At 37.3% G+C, this 21,907-nt stretch overlaps 1 protein-coding gene and 1 long non-coding RNA gene across 2 annotated transcripts in view; one reads left to right on the forward strand and one right to left on the reverse strand.

Annotated features, from left to right (window-relative positions):
- LOC122183475 (aminopeptidase O (putative)) overlaps window positions 1-21,907 on the forward strand; it is a 103,854-nt gene that overhangs the window by 76,644 nt on the left and 5,303 nt on the right. Inside the window, exons 8-11 of the mRNA XM_042877444.1 lie at window positions 2,663-2,765; window positions 2,884-2,991; window positions 11,050-11,093; window positions 19,372-19,432. Of these exons, the coding sequence (XP_042733378.1) occupies window positions 2,663-2,765; window positions 2,884-2,991; window positions 11,050-11,093; window positions 19,372-19,432 (316 nt within the window). The remainder of the gene's footprint in view (window positions 1-2,662; window positions 2,766-2,883; window positions 2,992-11,049; window positions 11,094-19,371; window positions 19,433-21,907) is intronic.
- LOC122183476 lies at window positions 10,359-14,160 on the reverse strand. The gene is made up of 3 exons (XR_006180271.1): window positions 14,092-14,160; window positions 11,006-11,080; window positions 10,359-10,553 (listed from the first exon to the last, which is right to left on the reverse strand). It is a non-coding gene; the product is annotated as an uncharacterized LOC122183476 (long non-coding RNA).

The following is a 21,907-nucleotide window of genomic DNA, read 5'->3' on the forward strand; positions in this document are numbered from 1 at the left end:
AAGGCTGAACAGACCAAGGTCTCTCAGCCTTTCCTCATAAGAGATGAGCTCCAGGCCCTTCACCATGTTTGTGGCCCTCCGCTGGACTCTTGCCAGGAGATCCCTGTCTTTTTTGTACTGGGGAGCCCATTCTGGACACAGTACTCCAGGTGAGCACTCAACAGGGCAGTGCAGAGGGGGAGGATCACCTCCCTCGACCTGCTGGCCACACTCTTTAATGCCCGCCAGGATGCCATTGGCCCTCTTGGCCACCAGGGCACACTGCTGGCTCATGGCCAACCTGCTGTCCACCAGGCCCTCCAGGTCTCTCTGCACAGAGCTCCTCTCCAGCAGGTCGTCCCCCAGCCTGTACTGGTGCATGCGATTATTTGTCCCCAGGTGCAAGACTCTACACTTGCTCTTGTTAAACGTCACCTGGTTCCCCTCTGCCCAGCTTTCCAGTCTGTCCGCATCGTGCTGAATGGCAGCACAGCCTTCTGCTGTGTCAGCCTTCCTGCCAACCTTGTATCATCAGCAAACTTGCTGAGGGTGGACACTGTGTGCTCACATTTAGTACAGACCCACATTTTCCCTAGTCTTTCTTTTACAGTTGACATACTTAAAAAAGCCTTTCTTACTATCACTTATCTCCTTTGCCATATATAAATACTGCATGGTAAAGGACTGTGTGTTAGAAACAACATAAAATTTAAACATCATTTTCTTTTTCTATTTTAAACAATTTCTATTTTAATTTTAAACCTTTTGCCAGAGATTTTAATGTGTATAATGAATTTGATGTGTTCAGGTTATAAAGCTAGCACTTGAGGAAAAAATGGCTTAATTGTTATAATAATAAAAAATTGGCAAGATTGTAATAAGAGAGCACTGCAGAGACAAAAAAAAAAAAAAAAAAAAAAAAAAAAGAATATTTTTCTCAAAGCAGATATGGATCTGAAAGAAGTTTGACTATTGGGACTATTTATGAGAAGTGAGGGGAGGGTATGTGGTTTGAAGAAGTCTGCACTCTGTGGCCTGTGTTGCTCTTATTCTCTTGAACCGGGGAAAGTATGTTTGGTTTCTGAGGCTAGCAATTCAAAATCCACCAGGAGATTTAAAGAGGTTGGTTCAGTTACAGGGATAGGCTGTTAAGACAAGCATCTCTTCTCAGACCACTGCTTGGTGGGGTATTTTTGAAATGGGAAAAGCTATGTTTTCATAGCTTCTCTTTAGTTTTAGTTTGTGCTTGTAAGAGCCTAGAAACCCTTCAGACTTCACTGCCATAAACTTCATGCACACCAGATTCTGTTATGTTTTAAAATCAGGCAGTTTATTCTATATTTGTCTGAAAACCATGTAATGCTATAATCAGATGATAATAGCAGGGTGGCAAAGTCCTTGGTTACAGCAAATGAACATGAGCTCAAATACAGCAGGCACAGATACAGAAATGAAGGAAAAGAGCTGCTTACCCTTGGAAGCCTCAAGCAGTCGGGTATGTCTGGCAAGAGATGCCCTCATCTCCACTGCCAACTTTTAAATGACGTCTGAGAAGAAGTGGACTCCATCGCTTCCAGTCAGTTCCACCTGAGCTCCCCTGGGTCGGCCCTGCCTTCCCACCAGGTGCTTGATCATTGTTTCAGGTCATGACTTAGCACTTCCACTACACACACAAACGTGCATGTCATGGTTTTAATTGATATTCCACATCACAACATCATGTAGTACACTGGGGATTAAAGAGTTAAGGCCCCAGTTCCGTGGATTGTTGATAGTTTTGGGTACCTGGTTCTCAGAGAAGAAGAACTGCATCTCCCAGAGGACTTTCACTGTTCCGTTTCCATTTTCTGTTTAGAGGGAAAGATAAAACTGCTCAGAAGTCATGAGATGACCTTTTCCTTTTACTGCTTGTCTCTGTGTGTGCTTCCCAGCCATGTTACCTTCACAAGTGGAGTAAGGCCTTTGGTTTTGGACATTCTCTCCCATTTTAATTAATTTCCAATTATATTTTATTATATTGTGTTATCTCAGATTCTGCTATTATATTTAGTACATTAGTTTCCTCCCTTATCTCATTGCCGTTGTTTTGTTTTTAGGTCTATCTCCCTACTCTTTCTCATTTTTCCCCCTTCCCACTCTCCCAGAGTGTGAATCTGTGGGTTCCTCTGCCCCATTTTGCTATGGAACTGGGCCACACCAGCTCAAAAACTGTTGACAGCATGTGTTTGTAAGGCTTGCTCTTTTAAAACTTTGAAATTTTTCTTCCAACAACAAACACCAAAATGAAAGCCAAAAAAGTATTTTTTTCTGCAATGTATTACATGCAAATGAAAGAATTTATTCTTGTAAATATAACTGTGTAAGCTGTTAAGCCAGCACTCAGGTGTAAGAAGAGAATCTGTAGTTGAATATAATGACCGCAGTATCCTTCTCTTCCCTTTTGCTTTAAATGTCTGTTTTCTGTTTTGTTTCTTCATAATGTGTCTGTGCATTGTAGGATGGCACGTAACATAATGTCAACCTGTCATTAAAATAGTGCACTAACTTGGTAATGGCTTTCTTTTCTATCCCAGCTGAAGTTTTTAAGTTACTAGGACATGTACAGTGGTTCAACTATGAGAAGATGTAATACATGAGCTATTTCTTACTTATCCAAGACTTCACTAGTCTCTTACCATTTTAGGCCTCACAAGGAGAGTACGGGAGAAGTGAGTGAATCTGGAGCATCTTTTGTCAAACATGGTCTTAAAGCAGAAAAAGTATTCATGCAAGTTCATTATTTGAAGGTGAGTTTTGTAAGCTGATTTTTATTGAGATTGGTTTACTACTATTACAAAGATTTCTTTCTTCTAGATATCAGTGTATTCATAGCATCCTATTTGTTTTTTGCTTAATTTCTTGCAGGGTTATTTCCTTTTGCGGTCTCTGGCAAGTACATTAGGAGAGGCTTCATACCTTGCATCTTTACGAAAATTCATCCATAAGTTCCACGGACAGCTTGTTCTTTCTCAGGTACAGTGTTCAGGATTGTTACTCACATTTTGAAACACAAAAGACATCAACTTTCTGTTTGGCTATCTAAATGACTACTTCTGGTTGTGGTGGAAAATAAACAGCAATTGTAGCTTAGCGGTATTGGTGATATGACTGTTAGGAGGCAATACCATTTTTCACTGTGATACTTGAATCTGATTCCTTGTATGTATCAAATAATGTAAGCAATGGATTAAATTTGTTTTAGGCTGTCAGCTTGATACTTGGAAAGATCGTGTTCATAGGTTCTGATGTTCTCAAATATAAATACAGGTCATTTACTCTCCTGTAATTGTCTCTTGTACTGTATTCTTTTAATTTCTGGATTTTAGTTGTAATCAGTATTTTCCTGGATAACTCTCTTTTCTTGAGAAAGAAGAAACACAGAGTAGGAATGTAACTCTATAAGTAGAAACAGTGTATGCGTGTTACATTCTTCCTTTATTCCTTCCTCTGATTGTGTTGCTTTGTTTGGTTCTTTTCATTTCAGTCTTTCTTATGAGAACTGCCTCCTCCCCACTGTCAGTGACACTGTCACAGTATGACATTGCACACACATTTATTACAGTCTTATCACATCACCTTTAAAGGTTTTCTTATCATGCTCCATACTCTCATGCTGTCTAAAACAATTTCTTGCCTCTTTCTGTTGCTGAAGTATTAACCACAAGGGATATTTTAAGATGCACTGTTGCAGTGGCAGCCAAGAGCAGATATTCTCATAGAAAATTATTTCTTCTTGGATTGGTGAAGGCTTGGCTTTTGAAAAATAGCACTGAATTAAGAATCAGAATTTGCCCTTCCAAATCCACTACACATATGAATCACTTGCACTACAGACTTAGCTTCTTTCCTACTTGACATAAATATTATACAATTATGCCATGAAAAGTAGAATGGCTTCAGACAGAAAGATTCTAACTCTCTCTATCTCTCTCTAAACCCAAAGTTCTAAGGAACATTTCACTAGTGATGAAACAATCACAGCATCTTTTTGCATCTGTAATGTTGTAAACATAGTTATTTGTGGAAGTGTATGAACTAGTTCACTGAAGTCATCATTGTTAAAAACAGTCCTGGAACAAAAGGCATGACATGGCAAATAGGAGAGCAATGTGATGAGAGTGAAGAGCAGGAAAAGAGAGAAGGGGCATGAGTGAATTTCTGAAATTAGTTTCTTTGTGGAAGACTGTGTTTTGTGGTGTGACAGTTTAAATCTTAAAGAGGATTCAGGACAGTGAATATCATGGATATCATAGATAAATCATAGATAAATCTATGTGTTCTCCTTACAACACAGAATATGTTGTCTCTGCTCTTGAGGGAACGGAGTCCAACACATTCCTCTTTCTTCCAGGGCAGTGATTCTTTGCTCAGTGCGCCTGGTATTTTGGTTCTCACTCTGAACTGGCCAGCTGTCTCTGTATCTTTAAAAATAACTCAGTGGCCTGCAGATTCTTTTTTATGTCAAGTCACACAATATTTAAGTTTAATTGCTCAACTGCAGCAATTCTGCCCTGTAGAGGAATATTTGGGGTGCTGAGGCAGCTAATTTTTCCACCGCTACAGCTGTTTCCTGTACTGTGTTACTTAGACCCTGAGCAGTTTTATTTAGCATAGAGTGGAAAACACCAGTGACTATACAAGCTTTGTCCCTATGATTGTGTCCAAAATCATAAATGTGAGCTCCAGTATTACACAACTTAAGATGTTCTGAAAATTACAGAAATCATGAAAGTACTAAAGGCCTGAAGTAGCTTAGTGTTTTAATCTGATTATAGTCAGATGCAGGAATTTTGGTGAGAAAAAGGGCTCTAGTTGCTACTAGATCACTTTCCTTCTTGACATGAGATGAGATGTGTCTGCAGAGTGTTCATATGCTGCAAGATGTTCTAGCACATTATGCTACTAGTTATTGTACCTAGAGATTTCTTATTCTGCCCAGCACTTTGCTATGAAACATCAGTTTATTGCTTATCTTACTCTAGTCTCATATGCTGTTTCTGCACAGAAAAACCATTGTTTTGAGCAATTGGATAAAAACCTGTTTAATGTTTTTTAATTAGTCCAGCAAGAGTAAGTGATGCTTTTATTTTAGTTTTCTTGGGCTGCATTTTATTTGAGTATGTACATAGCTATGTGCTTAATGTAGATCAAAAACAGGTGCTTATTTGAAGATATTTGATTTGTTGGATCTTGATTTACTGTGTACTATACTATGAAAGTACTCTGGTTATATACAGTAAATATTTTTAGCAAGAGCTGGATGTCTTGAACATTCCTAAATGGCTTTGCTTGAGAATCAGGTATAAAGAGGCGATGCTTTTTGTACTTTTACCTTGTTTCATACCAGCGTAAATCGAGTTCCTACTGGGTTGATGGGAAGAGTTAATCCTGTTTAGGCAGGTGTATAGTTGTAAATTAAGGGCAAGGCTGAATTTTAGCATGAACCTGTTGTTTGATCAGTATGTTAGCAAGTGCAAAGCAAATAGGACTATATCCAACCGTAAATGTGTTTTCTTTCTCTGTAAGAAATCTTAAAGACTGTGTTTATGTTGGTATTGGTAGATAAATAATCACAGCAGGAACTGAAAATGCAGGAGTAATGAAGTCAAGTTAGTATAAAGTTTATTATTCAGGATCCTGCCTGAGCAAATGTGCTGTCCAGGTTTAAATGAATAAAAGATTTAAAATAAATTGAGGTATGAATGGTAAGTTTAAATGTCATAATGTTGTACTTCCAGCTTGTCCAAAATAATTGTAGAAGTTCTCAGCTTTAGGAACTGTGGGGAAGGGGTAAAGTAAAAGTAGTGAAAATAATTGTCCACGTTCTGAATACCAGTCTTGTTTTCAGTGGTTTTTGTAGTACTTTTCTTAGATGAGAGCTGCAGGTGCGAGGAAATGACTTCAGATGTGAAACATTAATCAGTGCTTTTTTTCCCTCATTTTGATTGCATGCTTAGTATGTTTTTAATAGTAGTTTTTGTTTGTTTTAGTTGAGTCGTTAACAGACAAGTCAGGAATCTCCAAGAAGGATTTTAAGAAAGTCTTCCATTTTTCTTTCACTTAATACTGCATTGAATGAATTTTTTAAATAATGGATAGAGTATTACTGACTATGAATAAATATCCAGGAGTGCAAGTTGCTGATACTTGTAATGCAGTTAAAGTTGTTCAGTTTGATATTGAAATAAGAACACATTGGAAACTGAACTGTTTGCAGCCTTTCATTTTTATGTACTTCTGTTACAATAATAAACAAAGGTTTGTAGTGTTCAATCATCTGATAGAGCTACAGTTTGCTCATGTAAAATGACAAGTAAGAAGACAGCGCTTCAAAAAATAATATTTTATGCTATACTTGGAAGTTTTAAAGGCAGATGTATGAATCCAAGCTTAGTGTGCATGTCTACATCAACATCTTCCTGCATACCTTTTTATGTATGTGCATGTGATTATCTTTTTCACACCAAAAGTTGGTCTGTGCGCACATTCATTCACAGTCATTCACAGTCATTCAACTGTCTGTTTTTAGAACTGTTTCATCTAGAATTGGAAGCTTAAAAATGCAGTCTGTATGTATTTTGATGTTTCATCATCTAGAATCTTTTCCTAATACTTATTTTTATTTAAACTCATATAATTGCAGTTTGGCCTCAGCTGTTCCATGCTTGACTTGTGAGCTTGAATAAACAGCTGTTGAAATCCATGGAGTGTGGTGTGGATTCTGACACTGTCCCAGCCACAGCAGCCTATAGGACAAGGGTCTTTGCTTTCTTTACTCTCGTGTGCTTGTAAAATAAAATAGATGGGCCATTTTTACTCATATTGAATTAGTTTCCTCTTTCAATTGACTGGAGTACCTATTCTGTTTAGAAAAGCTGATAACTGGGATTGTTCCATCTGGAGAAGAGAAAGCTCTAGGTAGGCCTCATTGCAGTCTTCCTGTACTTAGAAACGTACAGGAAGCTGGAGGGGGACTCTTTGTCAGGGAATGCAGTGATAGGACAAGGGGCAAGGGCTTTAAGCTGAAAGAGGGTAAAGTTTGATTAGACGTTCTTTGTGACAACTATGATGAGACATTAGAACAGGTTGCAAAGGGAAGTTGTGCACGCTCCATGCCTGGAACTGTTCAAGACCAATTTGTGTGAGGCTATGGGCAGTATGATCTAGACAAAGATGTCCTACGCAGTGGCAGAGGTATTTGAAACAATCTTTAAGGTCTCTTCCAACTCAAACCATTCTATGAGTCTGTGATTCTGTAAACATATTCCTACCTATTTTGTTGAAATATTTTAGCTGTGTAGCAAGAACCTTTGCTGGCTTTCCTTACATGTATGCAATGTGGGACAATCTTTAACTATCATATGATCACAATTCTTTTATTTATATTTTTTTTCCCAAAGATCTTTCCAAAAGATCTTCCCAAAGATTATGTAAAATAGGTGCTAATCAGATGTAAAGCAGCTGTTTGGTATTTTGTTCTCCATTAATTGTTCAGTGGTTGGCACTCTGTTTGCCATACCATATGCTTTTCTTTCTATTCAACTTCTTTTATTTGTTAAAGTTTAAACAAATAGAATTGTTTTACAAACTTAGATATTTTGACTTTTCATTGATTATATTTAAACTGTGCGTATATACGAGTTCCAAAACCCTGCTGTGGACAAGGTTGCTGCCCATTAGATCAGGCTGCCAAGGGCCCCATTCAACCTGTCATTGACGGTCTCCAGGAATGGGACATACACAACTTCTCTGGGCAGCTTGTGACAGTACCTCAACACACTCTGACATCTAATCTAAATCATAGAATCATAGAATGGCTTGGGTTGGAAGGGACCTGAAGGGTCATGAAGCTCCAACCCCCCCTGCTGCATGCAGGGCCACCAACCTCCATCTCTAATACTAGACCACGCTGCCTAGGGCTACATCCAACCTGGCCTTGAACACCTTCAGGGACGGGGCATCCAAGGCCTACTTGGGGCAGCCTGTTCCAGCACCTCACCACTGTCTTGGTAAAGAACTTCCCTCGATATCCAACCTAAGTCTTCTCTCCCTCAACTTAAAACCATTTCCTCTTGTCCTGCCATTATGTACCCTTGTAAAGAGTTGACTCCCCTCCTGCTTGTAGGCTCCATTTAAGTACGGGAAGGCTGCACTGAGGTCACCCCGCAGCCTTCTGTTCTCCGGGCTGAACAAGCCCAGCTCCCTCAGCCTGTCTTTGTTGGGGAGGTGCTCCAGTCCTCTGATCAGGAGCCCCTCCACTGGACATTCTCTAACAGCTGCATCTTTCTTGTACTGGGGGCCCCAGACCTGGATGCTGTACTCCAGATGGGGCCTCACAAGGGCATGGTGGAGAGACAATCACCTCCCTGTCCCCGCTGGCCACCCCTCTTCTGATGGAGCCCAGGATGCTATTTACTTTTTGAGCTGCTAGAGCGCACTGCTGGCTCATGTTAAGTTTTTCATCAACCAGGACCCCCAGGTCCTTCTCTGCAGGGCTGCTCCCAAGGACCACTCCTTCCAGTCTGTATGGATGCCTGGGGTTTGTCTGGCCCAAGTGCAAAACTTTGCACTTTGCTGTGTTGAACCTCATTAGATTCACCCAGGTCCACCTTTCAAGTTATTGAGGTCTAAATGGCATCCCTTTCTTCCACTGTGTCAACCATACCACTCAGCTTGGTGCCATCACCAAACTTGCTGAGGATGCACTCAATTCCATCATTGATGTCATTGATAAAGATGTTAAAGAGCACCACTCCTAAGACAGTCTCCTGGGGTGGACCGCTTATTACCAGCCTCCCGGTAAATCTCCCCTCTTTTAGTTTAAAATCATTTCCACTTGTCCTATCACTATCTGCCTGTGTAAAAAGTCAGTCTGCTTTCTGTTTATAAGCTCCCTCTAAGTATTGGAACGCCACAGTGAGGTCTCCCAGAGCCTTCCCCAAGCTAAATAAGCCCAGCACCCTCAACTTTTCTTCATAGGAGAAGTGTTCTAGCCCTCTGATCATCAGGCCAGCTCTACTAGTTCCATGTCTTCATTGTACTTGGGGCCCAAGGCCTTGTTGCAGCACTCCATGTGGAGCCTCACAGGAGTAGAGCAGAGGGAGACAATCACCTTCCTTGCCATGCTGGCCATCCTTCTTTTGCCACCTCCCACACAGTTGGCTTTTCAGGCATCCAGTCTTCCACCTGCATCCTAAGAAGGGTGCTTATTATTTATTTTCACCCCCAAAAGGGACAAAATAATGTTTGCCAATTTTTAAAGTAATTTTAAAATTGTATAATTGATTGAGGTAGTTTGAGTCAGTAGTTTCTATAAAGAATTAGATGTAAATGCATCTGGAGCAAAAATGCATTTGTTACCAACTGAACATCCCTTTAGATATACCATCTTGAGTTACTGCTTTTATACAACTTTATTTATGTATATTTAATTAGAGAGTTGAACTGAAATTATTTTTTTATCATGAGGTATAATATCACTAATAATATCTAGATTTGAGTTTTTGATAAAAAAGATTTTTTTCCTTTAATATTCATTATTCATTTCACAAACTTCAGAGTAACATTTTCTGTCTATAAGGAAAAGCTGTTTTTTAGCCTCTGAGTTTCCAGCCACAGAGGAGCAATAGGAGTACATAGGGAATTGAGATTATTTAGTACTACTACTAATAATATTATTAATAATAACAGATCATTCAAAATTATAAAATAATGCAATATGATTTAAAATATATATTAATAAGCCAATTTGTTAACAATAATGCACTGTGGTGACATGATTGCTAACTTGTGTTTTCTTTCTGACTTCATTGAATTTCTTGTCAGAAAAAAATGCAAGTTGTATTTTGTTTTGTGATTTGACTCAGCCATCCATCCACAAGTCTTTGCTTCAAAGTTTAAGGTCACTAGAGTCTCTTAAAAAAATGGCATTAAATCTTAATCTCCCAGATTTGCCATTTAACTGTTCTGAACCATTTTACTTGGAAAGGAAGGCAAAAATAGCCTGAGGTTGAAAAGTCACTCCTGATATTTAATGTTTGGTAAAATTATAAGCAACTGAAAAGTCAGTCCTATGATGGTGGTATGTCAGGCAGAATTAATAACCAGCAAATGTTAAAAGACATGAAGACATGTAGATATGAGGTATGAAGTACTTTGTTTTCCTATTCTGTTTTGGAGCATTGAAATACAAACAATTAAGACAGAAGAGACGAGTCCAAATTTTTAGCAAGTGTGAAGAAGGATTCCTATGCTTTGTGGGTATTTAGACTGATGAAGAGTGACTGTCTTTAATAATGCTAGGTTGTGGATAGCATGGGGTGTCAGAGAGCCGTTCAGTAATGCCAAGTGGAACTTTCTATAAAGAGGTCTTATCATACTGTTATAAGTGAAGATGATAGTAATGTTGTTCCACTGTCATAGCACTTTCCTTCTTAATCCATGAAAGAAATTCTGTCTTCCTTCTCTTTGAAGAATTTACTCCATGGTGTGATTCACAGCAAGACTGAGAATTTTGTCAGGGTAGGTGTGGCCTTCTGATCAAATGGGTGCGTAGAGGAATGAAAAAAAAAAAAAAGCCAACGTTAAAATATGTTCATATAATTAATGATATTTTCATAAATAATTACACATTAATAATGTGATAGCACAAGAACAATGAAGAGAATGTGAAGAATACCCCTGACTCTGATGTTTATGACCCTCTGAGTATATGAATCTCCAGCTTTTAACAGCTACAGTTTGTGTATTCTTATAGAGAAATTAAAAAGGGTTATGTTGAAATAGTCAACAAGCTTTTCAAGTCCATTTTCTTTCAATATCGACACTTTTTCCTTGAATGGGTTGAAAAACTGACAAACATAATGCTTGTTGTATAAATAATTGAGCAGTATAGCACCAGGGCAGATATGTAAACTTTGTTCTTATCGTTTATTATATGCAGTCTTTAAAAATCTCTTGCTTTTTAGCAATGCAGACACATAGTTACCTCTTCATAAACACACTATTTGTGGTGTTTTGTTTGTTTTCCAGGATTTTCTTTCTACGCTGCTGGAAGACATACCTGAACAAAAAGAGTAAGTGAGAACGAGGCTAGTAAAGTCATAGAATTCTAATAGTGGAGTCAGATTTAATTTTCAGCAATGCTAGCCAGAAATAGTATTTCACTTATTGTTTTCTGTATGTTGCATTCAAGCATATGCATCTATCTCTATAAATTCTCATTCACACGTAGAAGCAAAAATATAAGACCTGTGATATTGCTATTCCATGCTCCTCCTCAAGCTGTGTCTCTAATGTTAAGGCAACCAAAAAAAAGGTTTTGTGTTCACTGTGTGACCTGAAGTGCCAGGCACAGCTGCTCAGCTTAATCTGTGATCCTCCTGCCTGTGCTGCTTTTGGCGCATGAAGCCTGAGAGCAAGAAGAAGAGCTTTGCCCTGGATCTAGGAGAACAGAGAAGGTTTTTATGCAAGCAGTACTATGGTAGTATCCTCTCCTTGTCACAAAGTGTGCCAAATGAGGGAAAGATGAAAAACACTTACAGAAATCCAGTGTTAAGCATCTCTCATGTCCTTCGAAATCCTCTGTGTGACTGGCTGAACATGACACAGCATGTCTTTAACAGAAACTTAGATCTGTCACTGCTTATTTGTTGGTTAGTTCTGTATTACTGTGGACTGTACTACAAATACAGATTCTTCTGTAGTGAACTCTGGCATATTTTAAAAAATAGCACATTTACTGGAAAAAACACATTTTTTGGGAGCATGATTCTGAAAGTCTTTATCGAGTTTAGATTTTTCCTGAAAAAAAAAAAAAAAAAAAAAAAGGGAACTATAAAGCGAAATGCTCAGAGATTTTTAGTGAAAGGCTTCTGTTCTAGGAAGTGAGAGACAGGGAAGATACTTATAATTGAGATATTGGTTTGTGCCACCATGAGTGGTGTTACGGTTTCCAAAGATTTACCTTGGAATGCTGTGTTGTTTGTATCATTGGATAGGGATTCCCAGCACCACAGAAATCAGGAATATTAAGTGGAGAATATACAGAATATGAGGAAGTGAATTATCTAGTGATTTGATTATACTTTGATTTGCTAAAAGAAACTTCACTTTCCTTTTCTCACATGTTTTTCCATTGCCCAATGTAAAGTGTTATTTGAATAAGCAGCCAATTTTCAGCCAAAATACATGTAAACATTTAGTAAGACCAATGCAAAGGAAGTATGGAAGTATTTGTTTTGCATCACTCTCCAGAATAATACATACAAAAATTCAGATCTATGGAAATTAATTTTACAGCCAGACATATAGTTTATCTGAACTTATGTACTCTCAAAATCACCCTGAATGTAGATATCAACAGCAGTGCCTGGAGTAACAGAACACGTGAATAGAGAGGAGGCATTTATTTCTTGTCTGCTACAAAGATTTTTTTTTTCATTGTTGAATGCATGCTGTTGGTAGTAAACAAAAATAGCCTGAAGGAAAAGTGAAGGGCGAAAAGGTAAAAACAGAGTATCTGTTATCAACACTATCTGTTGATAAGTGGATTTTTTTTGCACAAAGGTTCAACCACAGAAATAGAGTACACACGAAGTGCAGAGCAACAATTTGAATTCTTTGTAGCACACAAAATCGCTCATTCTTATGCAATTCTACCAAGTAAAATTTTAACATTAAACCTAAACACTTCTTCCTTGAAAAATATTAAGCATTCTAATATTGCCTTGAAATAAATTACTAGTATGGAATGAAGCCAAGGCCTAAGTCAGCTATGGCAAAAGAGGCACACTTAGTGTTGCTAAGAGAAGAGTTTGGCTCATTGGGAGACTTCCATAATGAGAGTAGCATTAGAACTGGCAGAAAGCAATTGCACTAAAGTGTGGAAATTTTCTGTAATTATTACTTGGTAGTAGTAGTAGTGGTAGTAATGGAGTAATGGTACATTACTGTTCTGCTTTTTGATGCAGCAGACTGTAAGTTTTTCTCTTTTGCCAAACATAAGTACACCAGGTTTTAGTTACAAGAGCTTTTTTTAGTACATTCCCAATGATGAACAGCTCCAAAATACAGACATCTGGAGATGCAGTCCCTGATTTTGCTGTCTTCCATACATAGAGTAGGAGGACTACATACCTAGCTACTTCCTTCCTACTCTGACTCAGTTTTGCTAGCTACAGGAATCCATTCTCAGAGACAGATCCTTCTGTTTCTGTACTGCAGCTGGGTTCTGACCAACAGGCCTAGAATCAACTAGTTTTCACCTAAGGTCGATTTCTCTCTGTAAGGGGCTAATGACAAGAAGGAGACTTGCCTATTGACATTATCTGTTACTGTTTCAAAGCCTTTTAAAATATTATATGCTCTGGCTGTAGCTCTATATTGACTTGTAACTACTAAGAAATCTGTAATACTACTCATTTGTAACTGGGATATCTTATTTTCTCGTATTTGAGGAATTTGAGACTTCATTGCAGTTTTTTTTTTTTTTTTAAAGAAACAAGCCAAGCAACAACAAAACTACTCTTACATGTCTTTGTATAGTGGTCCACTAACTTTTGATCAAAACTTTCTGTGATTCTGCTCTTCTTAAGGCTTAAATCTATATTCCTTAATGTAAACTGATCCTTTTCACATCTGCCCAGCGTGTAAACCATGCAGAAACTCAGCGTTTTTAAGGTCCTGTAGTACAGAGTGAGATTTGTCAACCTCAGATAAATCAGAGTGGCAGCTGTTTGTGCTCTTTATGAGTGCAGATCTTTTTTGTGCTAGTTCTGTGGTGATTTTTTTATTTGATTCAATGATTCAATCAAATAAGAGGATTAATAAATCTATTGTTCTAATAATGCAGAATAGTCAAAGAACGTATTGTGTTATATTTCTGCTATTCATATTGCTAATAACTCGGACCTACTAACCACATTCTTTGGACATCTACATAGACTTTCAGTTTATTAAGAAATCAATGCTAAAATAATGCTGTAATTTCAAAACACTTGTCTACGTAGGTACATGTCTCTTTCTTTCATGCTATATATATATTCTTGGATACTCACACTGAAGGCTACTTACCATGAATATGTTGATTTTGATGAACAGTTGGAAGGCTCCCAACCTTTTTTCCCAGTATTTGTGATTCCACTTCAAAAGAAAAAAAATATTTTTTAAAAGGAAAAAAAACTTATCTGTAGGAAGCTATTAGGTTCTTGACAGCCACCAATTGGTCACTACTCTTTGCTTCATCATCTAGCTGGAATGTCTTACTTTGAAAATAATTTATGTGAACGAATGCATATATCCAGATGAAGTGAATATGCTTATTGAAGTATTTTCAGCTGGATATGTTGACTTTTTGCCTTCCTTTACCTCCCTCTCAGCCTACAAAAAAGTTATGTTCTTTCATGTTCTCTGTTTATTTGAACAAAATTTTTTTTTCTTAATGTGGATTCTCTTTCTTGATTGAGGAATTAAGTGGGTTTATGTTTAAAGTTTCCAAAGTGCCTTGGGGCCCAGTGCAATGAAAGCTTGCTATGTAGACAGTTTTTATAACTTTAACTTTGAAATTATCATCAGTGCAAGTATTTTACAGAGCTTTTTCTGAAACATTGCATCTGGCCATATATATACTATACGTATATATTTTAGATCATTCATCATCTGATCAGCTAATCTAAACAATTGACAAGGGATAAGATAAAGGAGGCACTAGTGTTCTTATAGCAGGGAACAGTGGTGCAAAGCAATTGCCATACTATTTTATAAGCTCAGATTCCCTTAGCCCGGTACACTATCTAAAACAGAAGGCAATTCAGAAAATCAGACATACAGATTTAAGTCCTACAGATGCTGAAATGCAACATACGTAGATGGTAAGTGCCCTTTCTGAAAATGGGTGCTTTACTGAATTGCAGCCTCTAGAAATACTTGGCTCTGAGTCCTTTCTTTGTGGGTTTTGAAACAGTAATTTGTTTATGATCTAGAGGAAAGTGGCGTCCCTGCTCATGGCAGGAGATTGGAACTAGATGATCTTTGAGCTCCTTTCCAATCTAAGCAATTCTATGAGTCTATGATGTATCTTTTGGGTTTGGCTGGAAGTTGGTAGAAACCTTTCCAAGGACTTCTCAGTTAAGTATTGACTCTCAACTCATTCAGAGCAGATCTTCGCAATAGTCTCCATAACACTAAAACATTTGAAGAAAAATAAAAAAGTAATATGTACAGAAAGTTGATATTTTTGATAAATGCTATCAAGAATGTTCTAAATTGGTGTAGTGCTTTCATCCTGATAGGTTTCACTCCCACTCCTCAAAGGCAGAAGGGGAAAAGATTTTAGGGGTTGAGATAAGGATAAGAAGATTGCTAAACAATTACCATCATGGGCAAAACATTTCAAAATAGGAAGATAACTGCCAGTTCATAACAGGTCAAAGCAGTATAAACTAAAAGCAATCTAAAAACTTGCCGCCTAGTCTGTCTTCTATCTTCTACCTCCTCCCTCCAAGGGTTGCAGAGAATCAGAGAATGGGAGCTGCAGTCAGTCCATAACACTTTTTCTCTCTTGCTCCTTCATGGTCACTCTGCTGCTACTCTGCATGGACCCCTCTCACAAGAGGTTCTTGCCAAACTGATACTAGGTGGGTTTGCCTCAGGTGGCAGCTCTCCCAACACTGATCCAACACAACTCCGTACCGTGAGGCCCACACTCCAGGCACTGCTCCACCACTGTCCCCATGGGCAGCAGCTCCCCTAGCCCCCCTGCCCCTTTGAGGGTTGCTCTCCAGGGCTGCAGCTCCAGCCTGGAGCACAGCTCCTACTGAGGGCTCTCCATGGGCTGTATCTCATTCAGGTCTTACCCACTGCTGCAACATGGGCTCCTCCATGGCTGAATGTAGAGGTCTGCCTTGCGTTGGTGCCCATGGGCTACAAGGGGGCAGCCTGCTCCTCCATGGGCCTCTCCTGGGCTGAAGGGAGCTTTTGTTCTGCACCTGGAGCTCCTCCTGCCCTGCACTGATCTCGGGAGATGCAATATTATTGCTTACATTTTTTCACTCATTGTTTCCAGCTGCTGTTGCATATCTTTCCTTTCTTAAATATGCTGTCACCATCATCTGTCACAGGCTCAAAAAAAAACCAACAGGGTATAGTAAATAAAGTCACTACATAGCAAATACAGTGTATTCACTCAACCTAGATAATTTTTTTTCTGAGAAAATCTTGCATTTTAAGTTTTGCCTAGGCTGTTAAAAAGAGGTGGAGAAACTGGCAATGTGAAGCCGTGTTTCTTATCCCTAGGTAAAACAAATTAAGCGTGTATGTAAAAGCATTTTTACCTAGCTGCTAGCTCTTGTACAGCTTTGGAACATAAAGCTGTGCTGGTTTCATGAGAGAAAAAGTGAAAAAGTGTTCTTCTGATTATGCTGCTTGAGAAAGAATAAATTAAATGATTCACCTGATCTACCTTTGACTATACAAAATTTTGGTGTCTCATTTTAAGCTTGTCCTATGTGTGCTTTTTGCAGTAACACTGCAGTAAGATGCTCTCAAGAAAAAAAAAAGTTGTCTTATCCCAGGGAAAGTGTACTGACTGTTTGGACTTATCTTTTTTTTCCTCCCCTTCTCTTTGGAAGGAATTCAACTGACTAGATTAATTAGACACCAATTTTTAGAATACTGCATGGAGATAAATGTAATAATGCCTGAAGGACCTAGCATTTAAATGTTCCAAATTTGCATAAAAAACAAGGTAGTATTAAAAGTGGACCAAATCTAGATATAATTCACTTGAATGTAGAAGACCATCCCATTACAAGCATGACATCTCTGTTCAGTTACCTATGTAAAATCAACTTCTGTAGTGATCAGACATATAGAAAGGTAATTTCCTGAAAATTCATAATCCTCACCGATGTAAAAATGCTTTTCCTTGAATGCTGTGGTTGGATCACATGGTATGAGAAAATTTTTATATATATATATATATATTTTTTCAGACCATGACAGTCTACTATTTCCTAGTGTTACAGGATATATTTTTGACTTCTCAGATTTATTAATTAGGGAGATTTCTTTTTCTTTTAGGGAATTACTCTTTTTTGTGGAACTTTTTAAGTCACTTCAGCCAGACTTATAATGTCATTTCTCACTTGTAAAGAGCCTTAGAGAAAGGTTGGGACCTAAATTGCATGAGCTGTTGAAATATACTCCTATCACTAAATAGACTGGTTATGTTTCCAAATTAAACCTCCTTAGTCAGCAACATAATATATGACTGATCAAAAAATGAAGAAAACTGTTAAAAGAATAGAGACTGTAAACACATATAAGTGGCATTGTCACTATGAATAGAATGACCCTTTCCTTTTTAATTTGCAGCTTCTTACAATATTTAGTATGATGCTTTGTCCTGTGTATGCAAGTATATCTTAGTAGCTGAAAGACACGGGGCAGCACTTGTAAGCACAGGCTTTTTTACATTTAAGGTACCTGGTGATTCATTTTTGCCTTTGTTACAAAATTCCTGTGTATTTTGGACAAGCTTATTGTGATCAGACTGCTTATTTTTTGCAGGTACCGCTGAACAATTACTCAATGAGTAGACAGCTGACTCTATTTTAATCAGATACTCCTGCCTCTAATTCAAATTGACAGAATTTTATTCTATTAAGCGGGCCTGCTGTTAATGATACTTCCTTCAGAATATTGCTAAGTGGGAGTAGACATGGTAGATCTGACAACATGATGGTGTGGAGTAGAGATTGTAACTATTAGTTTACCTTAAAGGAATATAACGTACAGTTCTGTTGAGAGATGGAGGGGAAACTTTTCATCTTGAATTCAGGGAAATTAAGAATATCTAAGTCAAGATACAACCCATGTCTGGAAAAGTGCTGCTGCTAACCATGCTAATCATCCTAACCATCAATAATTTAAATCTTCGGTCAGTCCAAAGTAAATTAGACAAGATTAAAAATAATTATAATAATTACTAAGAGCAGTAAACACACAAATTTTTATTCTATGATTTTGTTGAGTGTTTCATCATAATGATTGACTGCTTTCAAGACTTCATAAGCTCTCTAGCATTAATTTTCCTAGTTGCATGTCAGACATAACTGTGATTGATCTGTCACCAAGCGGTGGCAGATTGTTAGCAAAAGTTAATATTCAAATGTGTTCTAAAATCATTCAGTAAAAACGATTGATGAATTCATTGCAAATTCTTTCATAGTCATGGATACAGTCCATAAATAAACTTTCTGTGGGGTCAGAATTTTAAGCAGAACTTCGTCAGAGTTGGGGAAAATAAAAACCAATAGAATTCTTTGTCATGTAGTTAAATTAAAACCAGTGCTGAGAAGTTTACCTTCCTGCTTTAGAACTTCAGAATGGAGGTTCTTTTCTGGGTACTTTGTGGGTTATGGATCTTCACTTGAGGGTAGCTGCAGATACTAGAATGAGTCTTGCCAAGGTATTTCAGTGCACAGGACTGTGCATGTTATTCTCAGAATTTATAGACAGCTTATTTCAGTGTTATTTTTCAGCATTGGCATACTGCATGAATAGTGTAATTTTTTTAATTTAATTTGCTTCCCTGTAAGTTGGGAAGTTTTCAGCCTATGTTGAAGTAAATTCAGCACAAGCTACTTGCAGAAGCAAAAGTGGAAATATTATTTCTGAACGTACAAATAATTTTGCCTGTGGTTATTTTAGTCCCAAATTGCTTGCTCAAAACAAGCTATTTTCTTTTGTATTAGTTGAAGCTCCAGACTATTCCAGACTTCACATTTGAGTGTTATCAGCATATCAAGAAAATGTAGGAGAGATTAAACTTAAACTAAAGTATATTTAACTACTCAGTAACTCTGAGGATTAAAATCTATTGGTGCCTTTAAAATCCATAAGATAATGGAAGTTGTTATTTTATTTAATCTTCTTTAGTACTTTATATTTACTGATAGACTGCTTCTGTAACAACTGGTTTTGAGTGTCTCCAGCTAAACTTACTTATCCCATGTTTTTGGGTTTGTTTGTTTTTTTTTTCTCAGTAGAAGAAAGAAAAATGGGAGCACATATTCATAATTTATGTTTTGTAACTGCAGTTTGCCATCTTAAATATTCTCTGTCTATAGCCATTTATCCTTTGTTTAAACATGCAAAAAATCTGATCTGTCTTTAGTTTGCTCATATCACCTCTGATGGTATTATTCATTAAAAAATCCATAATGTACTACTACTGTATTACATCCAGTACCGGGAATTCTGGGTTTTGCTTAGCTACTTCATTGTTACATTTAATGTGAAAAACGTCTATTTTTGTGTGTATTCTCTAACTTTTTTTTTTTTTTTTTTAAGGTCTGAGTTAACTGTTGAAAGTATCTCCCAGAATTGGCTTGATACTTCAGGCATACCAAAGGTAAATTCAAAATATTTGTTCTCTGTTCTTTCTGGAGACTTGCATTTCACTTTGTATATAAAATGTATTATTTTTAAATAAGCAATTTTGATTATGACTCTACATCTTAATACGAAGAGAAAGAAGAGAAAATTTGCTTTAATTGGAAGGGTGCAAGAGAAAGGACAAAGTACTCATACATTTTGATGTTCAGTCATTTCTGGAAGAAAGACCTTGATTTTAATACTATGTTTTAATCAAGAAAATAAATAGAAAATTCAGTTTGTTGTAGAACAGCTGCTTTAAGTATTTTAGATAAACTGATGTTGCATAACTGTAGTTGTAAGGTACTAAACAGGCTCTCCAAAATAAAAGTGTTGTACAATTTTGCTTAGAACTGTCTCTCTGAGGATATGCCTTACTTGTTTCTACAGTCAGCTCTGAAATCACAAGTAAGGAAGATAGGAGTATGCTAAAGAATTGAAAATAACTTTGATTTGTGTGAAAACTGAACACTGTCTACTTGAGTGTATGCTGTAAGCTTCAGAATGACTAGCAAGTAGTTTCGTAATTTCCCATCTACTGAGTTTGTAGGTAAAACATAGCAAAAATATAGCTGTTCTTTTGAGAATCAGCATGCTCAAATCTCCTCTATTTCTTTCATCAGTAGCCTTTCTGATTTCTTACTCTTGTTGCCTTCAGCACTTCTCAGACTCTTGCAGGAACCGATTTCCACTGTACTAAAAGAAATGGAGCTGTCATTCAGAGAATAAAAAACCTTGTTCAGTTAGCGCTTTATTAAATCATCTGGGGAGGCCTTATACCTGAAATCAAGACTGTTAAGGCTGCTTAGTAGCTCTCAATACATTTCTGTTATCTGTTTATGAATTTATTTACTTTCTAGAGAACTATAAATTGGTGTGCAGTAAATGAGAAACAAAACACCTTAAGATGTATTCAAATTATGTGGTTTTTTTTCAGAAAATATTTTCTTACTGTTGTGATAGATTCGGATCTGCGAAGGCATATATGCCTTTTTTTTTTTTTTTTTTTTTTTTTGTGAATTCTGGTGAATTATCTGCATTATAAGCAGCAACTGAAGAACTCCATGGAGTTGATTTTTGCTGTCTTATATAGGTTGCATGATAAGTGAGCAAGGATGTTTGTATAGGAAGCTTTCTGCCTATTCTTTGGCCTAGGATGGCACTGCTTAGCTTGCTAACCAGGCAGTGTGAACTTTATGAGGCACCCAGTATTCTTTGCAGTTGACTACCTTTCTTGAGTGGTGGAGCCACTGGAAAAATTTCTGCTCCAGAGGTGTCCCAAAAGCAGAGCAGCAATGCCTGTGCCTTACACTGAAATTGTCATCTTTCTGCTTATGAATCTTATTTGCATACTGCACTATAGAGTCTTCTAGCATGGTAGCTTAAATGTCTCTTAATTTACAAGTAATATCAAAGACTACACTAAATTTTGAATGGAAACTTCCTTACTGAAGAGATTACTGAAGAGATTACTTCACTTAATGCGATTAGGAGATATGCATCATACTGTCCATTCTGAAAATGAAATCAGAACATATTTCCTTTTGTATCTCTCCATATGTGAGGCTTTTTCTATTATAGTATCTTTGCATGTTTCCATGGCGTTTTCACTTTTAATGTTTGGGTTGGTTTTGCTCAGGAAATTCATGTCAGCAATTGAACACGAAGAACATTCACTCAGCTCACTTACGTTATTATCTAAAAAAATATTTATTTAAGAGTTTTCTTCCCTCGTTGTATAAAATTATATTAGCTGTATACAACCTTGTGTGTTCTGTATGATTTCATAACAACATGGTTCTTAAAGACAGAGTTGCTAGCCTTCCCCTCAGTTCAACATCTTCATGATGGTGTCTAGCTTCAGACAATTACCAGGGACTTGTGCAAATGCTGAGGGTAAATACTTTCCACCTACACTGCTTGAAGAAGTCTTACTTCACATTTTCCTTCCAGTGGATAAATTAACATTTTGTGTTCCGTGCAGTCATACATCATGACACTGGTCTCATAGAGATCTGTACTCCTTTACCAGTGCTATGTATCTTTTGCCTTCCTTAATCTTGCCTCCAATTCTGTCCAGGGAACAGTATGTATATGTATATAGCTCTGTATAAAAACACATATGCACTCCTTTCAACTTGTTTTTTATAATTAGCAAAATCATAATGTTAATCAATCTCTTGTTACCATCAAACTCTCAGAAAAGGCATTTTATCTCTTGTAAATACTGGGCCAGTTTCCAGGCTCTTCTGCATACCAGTACTAATCAAGAGTAACTAATTCTGTGTAAGTTAAAGGAGTCATGCCAGTAAATAAAAATGAAATTGTCCTGTTGCTGTGAAAGAAAGAATTCTGTGTGCAAAGTTACGCTTTCAGCTTCTGTATTTTCTAAAGTATTAAAGCTTTGTATGGGAACTGCTGAGTCACGGCCTGAACCTCTGATTAATCACCT

The sequence above is a fragment of the Lagopus leucura genome, unplaced genomic scaffold (genome assembly GCF_019238085.1).
Source record: "Lagopus leucura isolate 7727_CA_CO unplaced genomic scaffold, USGS_WTPT01 Super-Scaffold_100018, whole genome shotgun sequence".
Classification (NCBI taxonomy): domain Eukaryota; kingdom Metazoa; phylum Chordata; class Aves; order Galliformes; family Phasianidae; genus Lagopus; species Lagopus leucura.